General features: G+C 44.0%; 1 protein-coding gene across 7 annotated transcripts in view; it reads left to right on the forward strand.

Moving 5' to 3' along the window:
* Window positions 1-9,549: 9,549 nt before the first annotated feature.
* Window positions 9,550-20,903, forward strand: part of RIC8B (RIC8 guanine nucleotide exchange factor B) — a 98,388-nt gene continuing 87,034 nt past the window's right edge. For 5 of the 7 annotated variants that reach the window (XR_004380187.1, XR_004380186.1, XR_004380188.1 and 2 more), the window contains exons 1-2: window positions 9,550-10,116; window positions 18,347-18,394. Coding sequence is in view for 4 of the 7 variants with exons in the window: in XM_032836504.1 (XP_032692395.1) it covers window positions 10,033-10,116; window positions 18,347-18,394 (132 nt within the window). In the remaining 3 variants the exon portion in view is untranslated. The remainder of the gene's footprint in view (window positions 10,117-18,346; window positions 18,395-20,903) is intronic. The other 2 variants (XM_032836503.1, XM_032836507.1) reach the window with 1 other exon arrangement.

Raw genomic sequence — 20,903 nt, forward strand, 5'->3', positions numbered from 1 at the left:
CCCAGAGAACAGAGTGGTCATTGCATCGACTTTGCAGGCGAGAGAACGCATGCCTCCTCCTCACCGCAGAGCCGAGGATGGGGTTCAGCGCTGTAGGAAGACGGCAGCTTTCCATGAGGACGGGGTTGCTGGGCGCTCTCTCCAGAACGCAAGGTGCCCACTCTTGGGAGTTGAGTGTACTGCCCGTGTTCCCAATTGTTCTAAACCTTCCATTTCAGAACTGAGAAGGATCTGATTAGGAAAAGACAACAGCTGCTGTGAACTCGTGACTCAAATGCACCTTCTCTCCCCTCTGATGGTTCCTCGCCAGTGACCAGAATGGGAACGGGCAAGGTTGGCAGCTGGGAGTAGGGCCAGTCACTTGTCAGAGGAAGAACAGAGGAGTCTTGGCAATAAAGGGCCACTCCCCTCCTTAGGACTCTTTCTGAAAAGGACTCTGCCAGCTTGAAACTGGCTGAAGTCATGAACAGCAGCCAGGACGGCTCACCCACGCTGCAGGCCTGTGGCGTCCTAGGCATCCACCCTGCTGTGTCCCTTTGTCAGGCCTCTCGTGTGTGCCCCAGGTCTGGGAAGAAAGGGAATCTGTGGCCCTTCTGAGATTGCAACCCAGTCAGAGACCAATCAGAAATGTGTGCCATTGGGCAAGCCCAACCCAAATGGGGAGAGGGACTGAAATCTTGGAAAGAGATCTGAAAGGGAGTCTTGGCTTCACCACCACGTGACCTCGGAGGCATTACCTCCTCACTGAGGACCTCAAGTGGGCAGGTTCTAGGACTATAACATCTCAGATTATGGCCTGTGCGCTGATGGAGCAAGGCCGGCAGATCCGGGTGCGGAGGGCAGACAGCTCAGGGGAGACAAAGAATGGACTGGCAGCTGGGCAGTGACTCAGAGAGGGAGCCACAAGAGAGAGACGACGGCTCCACCAGCTGGTGCTCAGACACAGCCCAGGGTTCGTGCCCATGAGCCGGGCCCGTAAACCTGCCCCCGCCACCGAGTGAGGCGTACCCCCTTCCTCAGAGCCAGTCCCCCCTCTTCCACGGCTCTGGACTGCGGTCTTCTGCTGTTTCCCCTGCCTCCAGCTCTGTCCTTCACACTTGCTTTAAAGTGACATCAATCAAAAGGTCGGAAGCGAATCGGCCGACGGAAAGAGCAAAAACAAATGGGCTGTTTGTCCCAACGTCTTGTACGTCTTAAAGGCAGAATCACAAGATTAAAAAAAAAGTAAATGCTGGGGAAGGGATAGTATAAATACTCCCTTTATTAAAGGGAAAAGGGCACGTGCGTGTGGGGCGGAGGAGCTTGATGTAGGACTCCTGAAGCACAGAGTTCACACTTAGTCAAGAGCCCGAAATGTGCAACACGTTGTCACTGGAAGCTTAAGAGAAAAAGATGGCTCTCCTCCTTGGCTTCGAAGTGAGGAAGCCCCGAGATTAAATCTCGCTCCCACTGAAGATGCTATAGAAGGGACATTCCTGCTCTAAGTAGGCCTGGACTTCAGCGGCTCTCAACTCTGGCTGCCCAGTGGAGTTAACCCTGTCCACGTTTTTAAAAATACTGACGCATACGTCCTATCACAGTAAGTAATTGGCCAGGAATGTGACCACCCACCCACCCCCCGCCCCCAACAACAGCACCAGCAGCTTTCAAGCTCCCCAGGTAATTCTAATATGCAGCCCAGGTTGAGAAGCAAGCCCTTCCACCTCCACGCTCTAAGATCCAGGGGACTGCTACTCCCTGAGTGCACACCCCGGGGTTCCAGTCTGTCCAGAGTGGAGAAGGGCGCCACTCCCCATAATCTAGGCCGCCTGGGTTCCCCGCAGCTGACGAAGCTGCCCCCAAGGGCACTGTGTGGTTTGCCCTTCAGCCCAGCCCACCTCCCTACTGCCGCCTGCCCTCCTAACCTGGACCTTCTCTGCTTCAGTTCCTTGGCAACCTCCCAAGCTGAACCCGCTTGGACGCGGCCCCTGTGCTTTCCTCTTCTTCCAAGGAGGTCAGAACCTTTTGTGCTTCGTCAGCCTCCTCCCTGAAGCTCTCCCCCCGGCCCTCCTCCTGCACCTCGCGCTCCCCCCCCAGCCTTCTCACCCCCATATTTTGCTGCTGCTGGTGTAGGTGCGACAGAAGACGTGGGCCCCAAGAGTTGAGAAAGGAGCTGTTGCTAGGAAAGGAGTGTGGGTGAAAAGAGGTGGTGGGCGGGAGAAACAGGGCTCCCCAGTCGTATTCCTCCCTTCGCCATCATAAATGCCTAAGAGCTAAAACCAGTTGTTTGAGAAGGATGACGAGAAATGATGAGGTCTGACTGCGACAGCAGGGGTGAGAATCAGCCTTGGGAACAGCTGCAGGGCTGCCGCTCGGTATTGAGACTGGCCTCCTGAGAGGGGGAAAGAGCCTGGGAGAGAAGCTGAGAAGAGTGGATTCTTCGGGAACTGCCAGACTGTGCTCCCGCTGGGGCTGACCTCCGGAGTGTCCGGGCCGCGCCTCTCAGACCCCATCAATGGCAAGAAGTGAGATGAGTCAAAGCAAGTGAGTCTAAGCGAGGAGCCCCACAACACGCTCCCCTCCCCTCGCTCTCGGCGATAGGCGGCCCATCTCCGAATTGGGTCTGCCTCTGTGGATGGAGGTCCCCATTTCTTGGGGTGCGCTCTGTGCCAGGCATATCATCAGATGGCCCGTCTCCATCCCTCACAACCTCCTTGCAATGCCAGTGGCGTAATCGTCTCTGTGTACAGATGAACAAACCGAGGCCCAAAGTCACACACGGTTAAGTGGCAGGGCTGGGATCTGAACACACAACGGCCCCACTCCGGTGTCTATGCTCTTCCTACAACCACACTCTTGCCTTCTTCCTCCTTCCTCCTTTGTCTCCACACCACCCCCACCCCCTCACCCCTGCCAGCCTCTCTCCTAAGCGCCTTTGGCTTGTGCAGTTTTTAAATCAACCTTGACCATGGTAATAGAACCTACTGGGGTTGAAAAGAGTTTCAGAAGTTCTGGGAAATTCTTGCATGCGCTCAATGAAGGCAGTCTCTAAGCTGGGCACCGGATCCTTCCCCCACGCCCGAGGTGGCATTCCACTCACTGTAAGTCAACAGCACGTGAGCTTTCCCTCTGTCATTTCCCAGGGTACCTACGAACAATACATGATCAAGGACCAAGATTGGGTCATTCTACACAGAAACAGGAACAAAAGAAAATCAGTAATAATGTAAAAAAAAAAAAATACCAGGTCACAGGAGGATTTTTATTAGCAGGTTGAAAAAAGACTCTGCAGGGGAGGTGCAATGAGCCAAGTATTCAGGAGAATGAAGTCATTTGAAGGGGGGAGGCGGTGGGGGGGCCTGGCTACCTCTTGCTGTTCAGGTCACTACCCTTTGACAGCAGTGGCCTCTGACCTCAACAACCCCACAATTCTGTTTTGACTGACCCTGAAACCCATGAAATTCAGATGTAGGCACTGCCCAAAAGTTGAGATAAAGCTGACTAATATGGGAAAAGCTCCCGGTATGTGCCCCCAGCTGAAAGGAGCTGGCAGTTCTTTGGCGGTAGACTGCAATTTATTCTGTCCTCCTCCTTTCAGGGAAATGCTAATCCTTCGTAGGCAACTGGAGGGGAAGACTAAAATGTGTTGATGATGAATGACAATAATCCTTTGTCCACTCCTGCCTCCTCCTAGGGTTGAACCTTAAGAGTTTAATCAAATGTTGGTAAGTAAATTAATGCTTTACTGCCTAAACAGTTAAAAAGCAAGTAGTGGGAAGACGGGCTTTGAGAATATATTTCTTCTGACTTGTGAATCTCAAACACTTAATTGCAAAGATACGGATATGGGGTGTGTGTGTGTGTGTGTTTTGAGTGTTTTAGTCTCCTTACTTACACATACATATATGACAATGTCCCCAGACTGTCCTATCCCCTGTTAAATTGTGTCAGCCTTAAAGACATTAACTTCAAGGCCGAAAGACCAAAGCAGTGTGCTAGAATTACTCTTCTGTTGTTACACATCAGCAACAACAAAACTCATGTGTTTGTACACCAGTAGGAATAACATGACCTTTATCCCCGGATCTTCCCATCATTGTGAGGGAGGCTGCATTTTTCATTCCAGTTCAGCTAACATTTCAGGGGTTACTCCACACTGGGGCTGCTGTGCTGCCCACTTGGATGGCCATCTCTTGTAACCCTCCAAAGTTTTATAATGCTCGCTACAGCTGAGAAAAATCAATGCTCAAAGAGGGTGAGTGACTTATCCCTGAACACCCAGGGATGTTAAAATTCAAACGAGTCTTTCGGCTTTCAAGTTTTCCTGTTAGATACAAAAAATCGGTTGTCAGTAGGGGTTTTAAAGAATCTCACGAATGATGGGCTTCTGAGATGCACACAGAGAGTCGGGACTCAAATCCAGGTTTTCCAATCCCCGGTACCGGGGCCTTTTGCCACATGACAGCATTGCCACCCAAAGCGCTGGGTTTTCCCAAGAGGTGTTGGATGGGATTCCAAGCCAGCAAGATGCAAATAGGTCTGACCCACATTCCAGCCCTTGGATAAATAAAAACTCCTAAAGGGCAGAGCCCATTTTGTGTGCTTCATTTGAGAGTCCCACTGTGGACAGTCAATATTAAACAACGATAGAAGGACTAACAGCATGGGTTCAATTTTAGCAATTAAAATACTGGGAATATGCCTGAGGAACCTAATAAAGGTGCTGAAAGGCTGGATGGAGTAAACATAGATTTTTAGGAGGTTTTTTTTTTTTTTTAATTTTTATTTATTTGACAGACAGAGATCACAAGTAGGCAGAAAGGCAGGCAAAGAGAGAAAGGAGGAAGCAGGCTCCCGGCTGAGCAGAGAGCCCGATGCGGGTCTCGATCCCAGGACCCTGGGATCATGACCTGAGCCGAAGGCAGAGGCTTTAAACCCGTTGAGCCCAGGTGCCCCAGATTTTTAGGAGTTAAAACAAAACAAAACAAAACTTCGAAGTCATCCAGTCCAACTCTAATTTTATGATACCTGAGAAATTAAAATAATCTGCACAATTATCTGACATTAGCTGACAACAGACCCTCTCCTGTTTCCCAGTGTTATTTATCTTTGTCATATGGCATGGTAAGAGGATGGTTTCAGGAACATCACTTTACACAAACTGAAGTTGCACTGGTTGGCTGTGGGGTCATCATTGATAATGAATTGTCTCTCGGATTTAACTTTTACTTATCCTACTGACCAACTGACCTCTTAAGAAATCTCCACTGCTGGCTTTCAAGTTTAACCAGGTTGGTGTTTTTCAATAAGTGTCTCACTAATTTTGGTCTCTTGAACTCCTCTCAAGGCATCCCTCCCCCTCGTCTGCTGGCCATCCAAGCTCTCTCCACTATTCTCTTTATAATTCACCTTCTCCAGGAAGGCTTCTCTGCTTCCTTGTCTTCCCATCAATGTGTATCTTGCTTTGATTTGCACAGTGCTCAATTCTCCCCTTCCTGCTAGAAAAGATTCATGGATTGCCTGGCTGTTTCTTAGACCCCCAAAGGACAAGATAAATGGTTTCTACTCATTTTTCACTCACTTTTATTTATTTTTTTTTGGGGGGGGGATGCCTAGCACAACACTGTGCTCCAATAAGCACCAAATATTTGTTAAAGGAACAGACCATGTTAATGAGCTTCACTACAAAAGGGGGATTATTGGTAGAAAATGAAATAAAAATCACTTTTATCTGCTAGTTTATTCTGAATTCTCAAAGACTAACGGGTCACAGGCACACGAGTTTGATAAGTCTATGGAAAAACTAGTTGTGGTTGATACTCTATCAAAATCTTGGCCCAGTAGTTCTCAACCCTGATTGCTCACTCAAATCAGCTTGGAAGCATTTATAGCTATCAAGACCTCACCACAGATCAACTGAATCAGAATCTTTGCAGCTGTGCCCAAGCAATGATTTGCAATACATTGGTATTTGATTGGCACATACTGATTCCTACAACCTCACCCTGATTAACAGATTTTTCTAAAGACTGAGCATGATCAAATATGGTTTTGTTGTTCTTGGAATCATGGAGTTTTGGAACTAAGAACTAAGATACTATCTGGACCCACCCCTTTATTTTATAGCTGAAGATTCTATGACTTAAGAGAGATTGAGCAAATAGCCTGACACAGTGGCAAGGAGATTCCTGTGTGACAGGTCATGTCCTGAATTAGTGGAATTCTCTGGTTCAGGGGCTGTAGCAAGTAGAGCAAACTGTTTTTTTCTTAAATTTCTGATTTCTTCTATAGAAAATGTATAAAGTGTGTGTGTGTGTGTGTGTGTGTGTGCACACGTGCTCACCCACGCACATACAAGATTTGGATTTTAAAAGCTGTTAGCACCAGGTACTCCTTAAAGACCAATCTGGCACATTCCATCGAGTCCATTGTCACAGCAGAGGAAATGCCACAAGGGGATATATCAAAGTCTAAAAGAAATGACTAGTATGTATTTGCGGGTTTTTTTCACTGGCCCCGGTCCATAACATTTTATGCTATCAGAGCCCAGTGCACTTCTAACCCTTAACTATACCACTTATTAGTAGACTTATTGCTTGTGAGCAAGCTAATCAACACCCTGAACTTCCCTTTTCTCTATAAAAAGGAAGATAGTGCCTGTCCTATTGACCTTGCATTTTTCAGCCATTAGGAGAATTAAATCAGATGATCTATTTGGAGATATCTGAGAAGAGTAAAGCACTATGTGAATATATGTATAGAATATACATATGAATAGAATAAATATATGTATAAAATCATTATATTACTATCTTTCAGAGCAATGACTTGTGAATACTTATGTAATTTTTTGATTATCTGGGCTCTAAATCCTAATTCTTCAGTACCATGCCACCCAAGAATCAACAGGAACTGGAGCTATGCTGGACTAGAAGCTCTAGTCACTGAAAGTATCACATAACTAAATATTCAGGGAGGTAAAGTGATGTAGTGACCAGGATTTAGCTAGTCTAGGCTCTAGTCCCAGAGTCTGCTTTTAACTATTGACTTTGGACAAGTCACTTAATGTTTCTGGGACCAGAGTCTCGTCAGTGGTCAAAGGATGACTTGAATTAGAGTCAAAGATCCTTTTGATTTATAAAATCAGAATATTAGTGCTTAATTAAAATTACTAAAGTGCAATTTCCCAAGTTGTTAATTGATGTGGTTTTACATTTTTTTAAAATCTCTTTTTAGAAGTACAGGGTTGGAGGCTAAAAACATAAGCCTATTTCTGGTAAACAGACATTTTGAATCCATGTCTAAGACCCTCTTTAAAAGAAACATCTCAGGGCACCTGGGTGGCTCAGGTCATGATCTTGGGGTCCTGGGATAGAGCCCCACATCAGGCTCCCTGCTCAGTAGGGAGCCTGCTTCTCCCTCTCTCTCTCTGCCCCTCCCCACAGCCCAGCTCATGCTCTCTCCTGTTCTCTCTCTCAAATGAAGTCTTTTTAAAAATTCTATAAAAGAAATATCTCAACTCAGATTCTTCATGCTTGTTAGTATCCTGTCCTGGTGCCCTTGTTCCAAAAATAAATCTATGGTTACCCAAAAGGCATGTAATATACTACTAGACACAGAGTAGGCACCAAATACTGTTACCTTAAAGCTCTCAGTTTGAGTCCTAGCTCTTGTTACCTAGCTCATCTGAGCCTGTTTTCTTATCTATAAATGGGAACAGTACCTTCCTCAACGATCCATTGAGACAGTGTATATTAAAATGTTTTGTACACTGTAAAAACAATTGCAAGATATTACTATTATCTAAGGAACGTAGCTTATTATTACCGCAACACCTCTAAGAACTGTACTTTCTTCCTTTTTTTTTTTTTTAAGATTTTATTCATTTGACAGAGATCACAAGTAGGCAGAGAGGCAGGCAGAGACCGAGAGAGGGGGAAGCAGGCTCCCTGCTGAGCGGAGAGACCGATGCAGGGCTCAATCCCAGGACCCTGGGATCATGACCTGAGTCGAAGGCAGAGGCTTTAACCCACTGAGCCACTCAGGCACCCCAGAAACTGTACTTTTGATTTCAAGAGATAGATTAAAATCTTTCTGAATTAGTTTATTATGGGCACAGCATGTACTCCAGGGCCTGGCTCAACAAATATGCTCAATAAATGTCTGCCGCATGAAAAGTATAATCCACAGAAAGACCAAAAGCTCCATGAGCTTAGATTCCATATTCCTTTTTATCACCAAATTCCCAGAGCTAGCACAGCATCTGACACATAGAAGTAGAATAATTATGAGATGAACAGATTTTTGTCCCCTCTAGTTCCTCTTCCGCACAGCTCAGGAGGTCGATATGGGCAGAAGAGGCATTAAAGAGGATTTTTGGTGAAGGCTGCTTGGAATGGAAGTGAGAATTACTCGGGAAATTCACCCATTCTCTAACAAATAGCTTGGGAGAGCAAAAAGAGCATAGATTCGGAGTTCAGGTTGTTTCCGAATTGTCCAGTCTTGGTAAATTACTCTATTAACCTCCCCAAGATTGTTTCTTCATCTTAAAGTGAGAATAAAAAGAGAACAGTACCTCCCTCAAAGGGTTTTAAGCACTAGCATGGAAGCCCCGTAAGAGCAGGGGCGTTATTTGGGGCCCACTGTACCTACACTGAGCAGTACTGAACTTTATTGAAGAGTGCCGGGCACAACACAGGTTCTCAAGTACTTGTTGACTTTGTGAGACACCGACTGAGAGGACACAGGTGAAGTATGTAACAGGAAAATGGCACATAGTAAAAACATTTAGCAAACCTGAGCCTCTTTCACCTTCACTTTTCGCATCGCCCCTATCATCACTAAGACATCAGTATTATTACAGGACTGGAGGGTGTAGAGCAGCTGTCTTTGGGGGGAAGAGCCGGATTTAAATCTCTCATTCCCATTTACCAGCTATGTGACTTAGGACAAATTACAAATTTGTCCTAACCTATCGGGGTTCCCTTGCTTCCGCAAAAATCTGCGTGTCGCGAGAATCAGAAGCTGCATGGCGACCACCTATCACTGAGTCTGGAGCCCCCGCGGCACGCGATACGTGGCAGCGACTATTACTAAGGGGAAAAAGAAAAAAAAAAGACCTTTTATCCAGTTAAGTGCCTGCAATTTCCCACATTACTGCTGCTGAATACATAACATGACCGCAAACAAGGGGAGGAAGGAAAGAATTTCGTAGAGACCGAAACCGCTAAACGAGAAAAAGAGGGAATTAATCCGGTGCTCGGCAGTTCCCACCAAGGGGTGCCAGTTTCCGCGACTGTCAACCTGCCCGACCAGCCAAGGCTAGAGCAGGACAGTCAGCTCAGATAGGAACAAAAAGGAGGCTGAGCCGACGCTTACACCCTCCCCCTAACGGTCTCCTCGCCGCCGGCCTCGAGCGGCCCCGGGACTCCCGTTTCCGGCCCTGGCCGGACCACAGCTCCCAGCATGCCTTTGGGGGGAAGTCTTTCCCTCTGGATGACTACTAATCCCGGCATGCCATTCGGCAAACCAGTAAGTTAGTTGGGAGAGGGGAATGCCCCCAACGAACGCAGGGAATTGTAGTCCATGTAGGTGCTGGCTCTTAGAGGGGAGGAGAAGAGCCGGGTCGTTCTCGTCAGCTGAGGAGAATGATTCATAGAGGAGGGTCAGGAGAGAAAAACAGTTCTGTCTGCAAGCGCCCACTTAAAAGGCTGGACTCTTCTCCGAGGGAGGGAGAGGCAGGAGAGTAAGCCAGGCCTCGGGACTGACCCCGCCTCAGGCCGCTCGTCAGGCCTCTATCGAGCCCTGGGCCTTGACGGGGGCGGCCGCGAGGCGCCGGTTGCTGGGGGACCGTGACGTCGCGGGGTGAAAGTTGAGGGGCGGTGACGTCGGCCCAGCCCGGGCGGAGGCTGGCGGGTTGGAGGCAGGAGGGAGGGAGGGAAGGAGGGAAGGAAGGAAGCTGGGAACGAGCGAGCGAGCGGGGGCGCGAGGCGTTTACCTGGAGGCAGCGGCTTGGGCGCGCAGAGCGGCCGCGGCTCCCCCGCACCTGCGGCCATGGATGAGGAGCGCGCCCTCTACATCGTCCGGGCCGGCGAGGCGGGGGCTATCGAGCGGGTCCTGAGGGATTACAGCGATAAGGTAAAGAGCCCTGGACCCGGGCGTGCGGTAGAGCACCCCCGGGCCGCCCTCGGGGCTTGCACCTCGCATCCCTCCCAACCCCCTTCATTCCGGGGATGCGCGTTACTCTCCCCCGAAAACGTTTCCGGCTTGGGCATGCGTGTTTGTGCCCCCAGCCTTCCCCGTCCGGGCATCCTGCATCCCCCTGCCCCCACTCTGGCGCCCACTCCTCTGATTCCGGCCCAGCGGGCTGTCCTGTGGTCCTCCTCCCAAGCGTGCAAGTCACACCCCCGGAATCCGTAGATGTGCGTCTGTGCCCTGTGCCCCACTCTGGGATGCCTAAATGCACGCGAGGCTTCCTCACCTGTATAGCATGAAAATCCGTGTTTCCGTGCTTAAACACGGCCCTTGATAGGCATAAAACCTATCAGCCACGATGGCAATTATTTGTATGCCTACAGCCCCGCACACTTTCAAGGCTTGATGTCTCCTGTATGGTCAAACTTGATTCTCAGGGTGTTTATAGGGTAGACGGTACCATCCTTCCCATTTTATAGATGAGAAAACCGAGGCGTTAAGAACTGAAATCATGCCAAGGTCATGGACGTACTATGTTGTAAATTGGGGGTAGATTCTGACTCCGAATAATACCTATTACATGTATCGGATTAACAGCTTTTCCCATCCATCATCTCGTTTAATCTCAACAGCAGTCCTGTGAGGTTTTATCTTCATTTTGCAATTGAGATTGTTTCTGTTAAGTAACTTGCCCAAGGTCATCCTTGTGAGCTGGGATTCCAACCTAGGTCTTCAAACCATTAATTGTTCTTTCCACTTTACAACTGTGCAGTAAAAAGGTATCTTGTTATAAATCCCAGTCACTTCTCTGAATGTTTCTCCAAGAACCGTTAGCTCTCCATTACTTCTCCTTCCAGGAGTTTTACATGCGCACTTCAAAAGGTAGCATATCACACCTTTATTCTTCGTTTAGGAGATGACTTTATAGGAATTGACTGACTACTCACTTCTGTGAAAACAGCCAACACCAAGTCTCACCTTAGATACAGCATCTTCCTTTCACTTGCTCCCACTCGTAGTTTCCCCTTCTGTGTTTGCTGTGTGCCCACCACTGCACTTTATTGTACTTTGTATGATTGAGCTGCCATTGTGCCGTTTCTGCCCTGGGTGGAGAAGATCCAAAGATAAGACACCTTCATTTCCATTTCATCTTCCCAAAAACCCTGTGAGGAAAGTGGTGGTATTCCCCATTTCCCAAATGACATTTAGGATAATGTTGCCCTAAGTCCACACAGTCACTTAGAGATGGGGCTGGGATTTGAATATAGGTTGTCTGACAGCTCTTTCTACACTACTATGTTGCTTTCTCTGGGAGGATGTATGGCTTGATTAAATTCTGTTTGTATCTTGCTCTTCCACTCTCTGATACGCTTTACTATTGCGTATCTGCCTAATTTAGGAGAAATTCATTTAAGGCATAGGTGTACATATTGTGGAGATTATATTCATTTAACCTGACTTGTAACTCCTTTCCAAAAAGAAATTGAGGCAGCTACCAGCTGATTTTCAAAAGAAAGAGTGTTGAATCAATGAGTATTTATTTTGCAATTACTATATGCCAGATATCCAGCAATAAATAGGAACTTTCTTCTTTAGAGAAGGGAGGAGGAAAAACCCCCAACTGGATCTTACCACTTTCTTCAATATTTCTCCTTCCCTTCATATCTAAGCTGACCAGAACTCCAGATTAGATTCCTTGAGTTTATCTCTTCCTCTCCTTGATCTCCCTCCAGGTTGGTTTCCACTTACTACTCCTGGCCAGGTGCTGTCAGAGCTTAGCTTCTGGACATCTCCAGCTCTCCTTTCACATTGGGAATGTTTTTAAAGTTATAGTGCCCAGTGTATATTATTTAAGGCGGTATTCCTGAAGTACTCTTTGAGCCATGCCTGAGAATGCTCTGATTTGACACGAGCCCTGTCAGTCAGCTCCTTCAGAAAAGAGCTCTCATGTTTAATGCTGATTATAGTAGGGCTAGCGTACAAAGAAAATAGCTAAGGTTCATATTGGCAATGGGGCTTTGCCCCTCAAGGCAAGGGAGACCTTGGAGGCAGATGAATAGGAAGGGGAAGTATGACTGTGGTGGTCTGGCGATAAAAATGGGGAGGTGAAATTAAACTACCCAGCTCTATGGGATATGGAGTCTAAAACCCTTAAAAAGGAGCTGAATACTGTGTGCTTCATTTTCCTCATCTGGAAAAATAGATTTGAGAAATGTTTAGGGACATTGAGGAGTCTAACCAGCAATGGAAATGAACGATGTACAGGGAAAGTGACAGGTTTGTTATTTGGAGGACGACGTTCTTTATGCTACCTTATTTCTCTAATAAAGCTAGAACTTGGGACAGTTGTAGAAACACAGTGTACACATTTGAGTAGGGTATGTAAATAGCCTGGACCATGTAAGAGGACTTTTTGCTTTCCAGTTTGAGGTTGAGTTCCAACTCTCTGAGTTCATTCCACAGATTTTTGCAGAGGAGCATGTTTAATGGGCTGTTCCCGCCAGATAGTGGAAAGAAGGTAGAATTTAGAGTCAGATAAATTTTGGTTCAAATCTGCCTTTTATTGGCTTCATGACTATGGATGTTATTTTAAGCCTGAGTCTTGGCTTACTAATCTGTAAAATAGGGATACTATTACCTAAGTTATCATATGGCTTAAATTAACTGAAGTTTAATGCTGTACACTGAACACAGTGCACCTAGGAGGCGCTTACTCAGTGAGTTATAGTTCTAGTGATCAAGGTACTCAGGACATCCTGTGGCCATAGCACAGGCTCTGGGGCCAGACTGCCTGGACTCTGATTTTCAACTCACCCATCTATGTGGCCTAGGACAAGTTACATAACTTTGTTGTGGCTCAGTTTCCTCACCTGTCAAACAGGGACAATAATAGTACCTACAGCATAGGTTTGTTGTCAGGATTAAGTGAGTTATATGTCTAAAGCACTTAAAACAGTACCTGGCAGTGAGGAAGGCAGGAGTTAAACCTGTAGTACTGAGTTGATGTAGCCTGATTTAACAAAAAATTAGGGGAGTATACTCCAGCCTTTCTTTTTCCTTGACCCTTATATTTTCTAATGGGTAACAAAATACCTTGTACCTTGTTTAGAGCATAGTTACCTATCTGGCTCCAGGTAACAACATCTAATTCTACTGTATTACTGAGACTCTAATTTTCAAGCCTTCTTCCTTCATTCCCTGACCCTTGTTATTCTGGGGAGAGGGAAGTTCCATCTATCCCAGAAAAAAATGAAACTTGTCTGTTTTTCAGGGGCATAATGCAAGTTGACCTAGCATAGGAAAATATTAAAAAACAAATAGAGAGAATGGTTACTCTTTTTCATTTGTCTCAATTCACCTGTTAACCTTCATTGAGTGCTTGCTATGTTCTATGTACTATCTATCCCAAGCATTTTCACACGTCATCACATATAATTCTCTTACATTATTACTTATGAGAAAGATAGAAGTATTCTCTTTCACAGGGAATAGGAAATTGAGATTCAGAAAGACAAGTGACTACCTATGGGCTCAAGGGCGTATAGCTAGAAGTGGCAGATTCCATATCCATATTCTTTAGATTCCATATCCAGGACTCTTTGTGCAAGGTCATGTTGCCTTTACCCTGTCTGTTCTGTGTTTTTGAGCACAGAAGAGAAAAATGTTTTCAGGACCAATACAGTACTTCCTTTGGTTACCGTTGGGTCCTAATCACCTCCACTCCAGTTATAGAGTGAGCTATTAATTATGGGACATATGGATTGGTCTAGTGTAGGCTGTCCAGGCTCCTCCTCCTTCAAGTCCTGTTCTGATAACAGATTTACTAGAGGGGGGCCTGGGTGGCTCAGTCAGTTAAGCATCTGCCTTCAGCTCAGGTCATGATCCCAGACTCCTGTGATCAAGTCCCACATCAGGCTTCTTGTTCAGTGGGGAGTTTGCTTCTCCCTCTGCCCCCGCCTCTTCTCCCCACACGCCCCCCACTCGTGTGCGCTCTCTCTCTCTGTGTCAAAATAATTTAAAAATCTTTAAAACAAAACAGATATAGTAGAGAGATTACCACCTTTATGGTGTTGTTAGGATTATCAGAACAGTGATCAACGGCCCCGAGATATACAGTATTATCTTAGCTTCTTGAATCAGAGGATATTTAGACTAGAAGGAAATCTCAAAGGTAATTGGATCTGTCCCCTTTAGTTAATAAGTGAAGAGACTGAGCCTAGAGTCGTCAACTATGATGACAGAGAGATGGCTTGGTAGCCGTAGAGACTACCTGGATTTATGATTATCCCATAGCAATCTCCAGCAGGATTCCATTTTGGAAATATGACAAATTTATGACCAAATTAAAGATAACAGTTATATAAGATATGGGGAAGTAGGTAGGTCTCCAAGAGTACTCCTCATAAGAAAAGAAAATGATACTGATCGCAGCAAGCTCTTCATTTATGTGCTAGAAGAACCTAATGGATAGGGACCTAATATTGAGCCAGTTCTAGAAATACAGGCCACACATTTGAATAGGGTATGTAAATATCCTGGTCCATGTCAGAGGACTTTTTGCTTTCCAGTTTGAGGTTGAGTTCTGACTCTTTGAGCTCATTCCACAGATTTTTTGCAGAGGAGCATGTTTAGTGAGCTGTTCTTTGTTATACCTTGTTCTTGTTTCCAGACTGAATTATACAATCTCAGTTACTGGCGTTTAGTTCTAGGAATAATCTCTATTCGTGAAATACAGCACCACACACACACACACACACACACACACCCAGTAGGCTAATTCCCTTGTATCAGTACTGTTTGAGTATATCTTCTAAAATATGAAATGACTCCTAGTTCTCTAGTAGGTCAGTATTTGGCTAGATGCCACATCATAGGCCATGCTATAATAACAATAGTGGCCACGTATTGAACACCTGCAATGTGCAAGGTGCCATACATAAAAGATAAGGAAACTCTGACAGGTAGTAAAGTTGGATAACTTGACCAAGGTCACACTTTTAGTAAACAACAGGACTGTACTCAAACCCAGTGCCGTCTGACTCCTAAACCTGAGCTTTTTAGAGCCTACTCATGGGATATAAAACCTACAGGGAGGAGTCCTCTTAAAAGTCTGGTCTATCACGGAGCTGTTCCTAGTTTACTTGGTCTCTAAATTGAACAATGGTTTTACTCTTTAGTGTATATTTGACTTGTTGCTCCTGTTCATCTGGATATTAAGCATATAAAGAACGTGAGGTAGCTGGCTGTTGGCTGGCAGTTCCATAAAGGTATTTACAGCCAGAAATGCTAGTTCCCCTTCCCTTCCCTTTCAGCCTTTGAAAAGGTATAGAATAAGGGCTAGAAGTACTAAACAGATTAGGTACAATCTAAGTTGTATAAAAGAAACCAGCCCTAGAGAAGCCAACATCTTTGAATCCAAATAATTATAGAGGGCTGAGCTTCTGCTTAGATTGGCACATTCAAAATTCAATTTGTATTGCCTCACATGCGAGTATATTTTCTAATTAAATTAAGCCCTCATGCTAGTTAGGGCTTTTGAAAGCTTTTCTTTCTTTCTTTCTTTGTTAATGTTGTGGTTTTATGACCGGATCAGCCTTGCATTTAAAAGCAACAGGAAATTTAGTCCTTGGTACTATTCTAAATTATCACCTTAAAAGATAAATTCTATGTAGAAATTGTCTGAAAGATATTTTTATAACTTAATGAGGGTCTTTCCAAAAGATGATTTCGTTCTCTGTTCCTTTACCACAAATGCCAGAAAAAGTTGAGGAGAACAATTATATTGGCAACCAGGTTCATTTATCCCAGATAATTTATGAATTTAATATTTCACATATAATGGAAAAAAATCAGCTTTCTTGGTCTCTGAGTGCAATTTATTATCACATGTATTGAACTTTTATTATGCTTCAGTTTAAAACCTTAGCCTGATGTCTGCTGCTTCTTTATCTAAAGTTAGTTTTTATTAAACCTTGCCTATAAGTTCCTGAGTTACACACTTCAGAGTTACAACTTGTTCTTCCTTTCTCTCCTTTCTTTCTTTCCTTGTTCATTCATTCATTTATCTTTCATTTTTTAAATTTCCCTTTTAATTATGAAAATAATGTACCAACAATGGATTTTGTCAAACCTCACCAGAAATCCTACCACCGCTATACAGTTGCTTTTATTTTTGCATTTTAACACTCAAGCCTTTGTTCAAATGCATCCGTGTACTTAAACAGGTACTGTCACCATAGACATCTAGCTTGGTGTTTTACTCTTTTTCCACTTGATGCCATTATAAGTAATCTTCCATGTTGTTAAGATATTTTTAGCCATCTTTTGTTTTAATTGCAATGTAATATTTTATCAGTGGATGCACAGCAGTTTATTTCCTCAGTCTCCTGTTGTTGGATATTGACTGTCTCTTTCTTCCATAATATTAGATAACACTGCAACAAATATGATTATGTATATAATTTTTCTCTCCTTCTGGATGACTTCATTAGGATAAATTCCTAGGAGTAGAAGTTCTGGGTTAAAGGATGTGAATATTTTTATGTTTTCTAGTATATGCTGCCAAATTACTTTCACTTTTAGAGTTTATGTCAGCTTATACTGCTGCCAGCAATAGCACACCTTGATTATTGATGCCCATTTCTTAGAAGGCTTTACGTCCTCAGTCTTGGTCTCCTTTGATCTGGCCTATAAGCAGCTGCCCAAAATATTCTTCCAGAATGCTCTACTGTTCATACCTCCCTCAGAATCTTCCTTTAGTTGCCTGTCACCTATCTGCCAGATCAGGTATAAATTTTTAAATTCAAGCCCTTCTTACCACCTGACATCATCCATTTTAATTGTTTCGCAAACCGTATGTGAGGCAGCCTCTTTCCAGTTTCTTCAAACAGCTTTGTCTCTTACCTCTAAGTCTTCCCCCTGACCATTTCTTCAGAACTGCTTCTCAGTCAACATTCTCCATCTCATTTAATTTCAAAAATTTCAAAAACTGACAAGATAGAACCACCTGTAATGAAGATGTCTTTAGTACTTTGTGTACTTAACTCCTGATGAGTTGCCAATAGATGTCATTGTGGCCAATGAGAAAAATACAAAAGAAAGGCAGAGATGTTCAGTGGATATTTTTTTAAAGGAAAACTTAGGATTCATAAGAGCACTTGATTCTCCTGAATAAAACCTGAGAAAGGGAATGAGAAGCTTTGTGCTCTATTTTGGGTAATATCACCGTTTCTGTTGACAGTGGGCAAGTAACTTACTCCATCCTCTTTTTCAGCTACAGAAAGGAAAACAGTGTTAACAATCATTTGGATTGGAAATTTAGAGTCCTGGCACTCTATTCTTTTCCAGTTATTTTTTTGTCAATATCATTGGCATCATCATCATTATAATCCTAATATTTACTGAGTGTTTACTCAGCACCAGGCACTGAGATGTATGTTATACGCCTTAGCTATTTTAACCCTCACAGCAGCTCTGTGAACTAGGTGTTCCCTCTTTTCACGAGAGAAATACAGTAATAGAGATTTTATTATCTGCTCAACTAGTTAGTGGTGGAGCCATAATTTAAACCTTAATTCTTAGGGAATTACTTTTCTGAAATACCAGGCTATTAAATCTCTTTCCTGTCTACAATTCTCTGATCATTTCTAAGTGCGTATGAAAAAGAAAGCAACATTGGGTCTTAGCAACACTGAAGACCCTTCCAAATTTCTGTCCATTTTATTTTTCCATTCTCTTTCTCCACTTTCCCATCCCCTCACATGTGTCCTATATTTCATTCTGACAGACCTGTTTATTTCACAAATATATCATAGCATTTCACACATCGGAGCCTTTGTTTCTGTCCTTACAGTGCTTTCCATTTACCTTCTGGCAAACTCCTATTCATCCCCTATGATCCAGTTCAAATGCTCTATACTCTGTGCAAAGCATTCCAGATTTCCTCAGGCAAAGTTAGTGGCTTGGTACTCTGTTCTTTTTCTCTGTTTTTCTGCTGTAGGCTTTCATACTGCTTTGTAATTATTTACTTACATGCCTATCTTTCTTCCTTTAATATGATTGTTGAAATACAATGTGGGAAGGCAACATTTCTACAGACATGTTTTTAAATATAACCAAAATTAAAAATCTGTATATTTAAAATGACATTGTTTCCCCTTTTTTCCCCCCTCAGCATAGGGCTACTTTCAAATTTGAATCAACAGATGAAGATAAAAGAAAGGTAAGCTTTGGTGTTTGTGTGTGTGTGTATTTCATTCATGGACTCTAAACAGTGAACTTGTTTTCATCTGGTTATTATTTAGTTTTTGGTTTCCCTTCAGTTTGTTTTTAGGAACTCTGAGAAGACGACAGTACCAGGGGTAGTATGGATTACACCCAACTTTCTCTGTTTCATCCTCACAGGACCATTATACTTGCATAAATCAGGGAAATGGGAAGAGTTTAGAGGGGACTCTCCCCATATCTTCTCACCTCCAGAGATTGACTTTATTTGGTGGCAGAAATGTAGGCTGCCCCAAAATGCATTGCTAATATTGGGAAACGTGGCTTTGGATTAGGTTTTGGGAAAGCAGTTGTTTGTGGTGCTGCCCCTCAACCACCCATTGTTCCCTGGACTGGTAGTTATTTATATTGTCAGCGATTGTCTTGGTCACTGACTTCACAGGCATAGAGGAAAATGGAGTCAAGAGCCTCACCAGCGGAGGAGTTATAAGAAAGGGTGGATCGGAGGGGTGCCTGGGTGGCTGTCAGTTAGACTCTTGATTTGGGCTCAGGGCGTGATCTCAGGGTCATGAGATCAAGCCCTGCGTCAATTTCCACACTGGGCACATAATGCCTACTTAAGTTTCTCTCTCCCCCTCTCCCTCTTTCTAAAAACAATAAAAAATAAAAATAAAAATAAAGAAAGGGTGCATAAGAGATAAGACCATGTAATGTTATGTTTACCTGTTGGGGCTGCCTGTGGTTGCTTTACTTAGCTGATTAGGGCATGATGCTAAAGGAAGAGCTCACCTCCTCAGATTCCCCTGAGCATTTTGCTGGGCCTCCTACATCTATCCCTGGCCATATAAATATCAAGACCAAGTGAGAGAATATGACTGAACCAGTGTAAACCTATCACTGCTGCTGAAAAAATAGCTTAAATCCAGGGCTCTGCTGGGAATGGTTTGATAATATGTTGAAATCATCCCTTTATTTACCTCCACCCCCATATATTTTGCTCATTCTCGCTCTTAAGACTCCTTCAGTCCATTATCTTCTTAATCCCTGACCTAATTCAAGCCTTCACCTGAGTTACTGTACTAGTTTCCTGACTGTTCTTTCTTTTTCCAGTTATGTGTCTTTTCAGTCCACTGTCCATAATTCTAAAACAACATTATGGTCTTGTCACTCCCAACTTTAAAACCCATGAGTGACTTTCTTTGCCTATAGAATAAGGTCAGGCATCTTAACATAATATAATACATGTCCAGTCATCTGCTCTCTGTCCAGTACTACTCTATTATATTTTATGCTTTAGTCATATGAAGTATTTCCAGCTACATACACATCCACATCCCTCTGTCTCTTTCTTCCTAACTTTGCATAAGTTGTTTTCTACCTAGAATGCCCTCTCCTTCTTGTATACCACTTCCTCTTTTCACTCAGCTCCAGGAACACCTTCAGGAAGCTTCCTCTGACATTCTGTCATGATGAAGTAGCCCTCTTCAGTGTTCCCATAAAATTCTATGTAAATCTCTAACATTATGATTGCACATAGTCTCTCTCTCTCTTTTTTTTTTAAGATTTTATTTATTCATTTGTCAGAGAGAGAGAAAGAGATCACAAGTAGGCAGAGAGGGAGGGAAAACAGGCTCCCTGCTGAGCAGAGCCCCATGCAGGGCTCGATCCCAAGACCCTGAGGTCATGACCTGAGCCCAAGGCAGAGGCTTAACCCACTGACCCACCCAGGTGCCCCACATTATCTCTTAATTATATATTAATGTCTCTCGTTGATAAACTCTGCACACTCCAATGATAGATATTAATATTTATATCCTCAACATCTAGAATGAGCAGCACATAATAGGTACTCAAAAAATATTTATTGAATGAGTGACATGGGGTATAAACTCTGAAGAGTGAAGATTTAAGATATAAGTTTTCTTTTGGATTTGAACAATGTAGACAAGACTAGAGTACCTTGTGGAACAGATTCTCAGCTAGGGATATGCTGGTTGGAGAGCCTTTTCAAGATAAGCCTGCCCAGAGAAAGACAATTATCATATGATCTCCCTGATATGAGGAAGTTGAGAGGCAACGTGGGGGGTTTGGGGGGTAGGAAAGGAATAAATGAAACAAGATGGGATGAGGAGGGAGACATACCATAAGAGATTCTTAATCTTGCAAAACAAACAGGGCCAGAGGGAGGGGGTCAGGGAGAGGGTGGTTGGGTTATGGACATTGGGGAAGGTATGTGCTATGGTGAGTGCTGTGAAGTGTGTAAACCTGGCAATTCACAGACCTCTACCCCTGGAGCTAATAATACATTATATGTTAATAAAAAATAAAAAGAAATAAAAATTTTTTAAAAAAGGTCTGCACAGGCCTGACCCCTTATCTACTGAGTCAGAATTTGGGGGGTGGAATCCAGGCATGTGTATTTTTGTAAATAGTCTTCAGGAAATAAGTACTTACACATTTGGTGGGAGTACTAAATGGCACAATCCCTGTGGAATAGAAACTGGCAC

The sequence above is a fragment of the Lontra canadensis genome, unplaced genomic scaffold (genome assembly GCF_010015895.1).
Source record: "Lontra canadensis isolate GAN:19392208 unplaced genomic scaffold, GSC_riverotter_1.0 scaffold93, whole genome shotgun sequence".
Lineage (NCBI taxonomy): Eukaryota > Metazoa > Chordata > Mammalia > Carnivora > Mustelidae > Lontra > Lontra canadensis.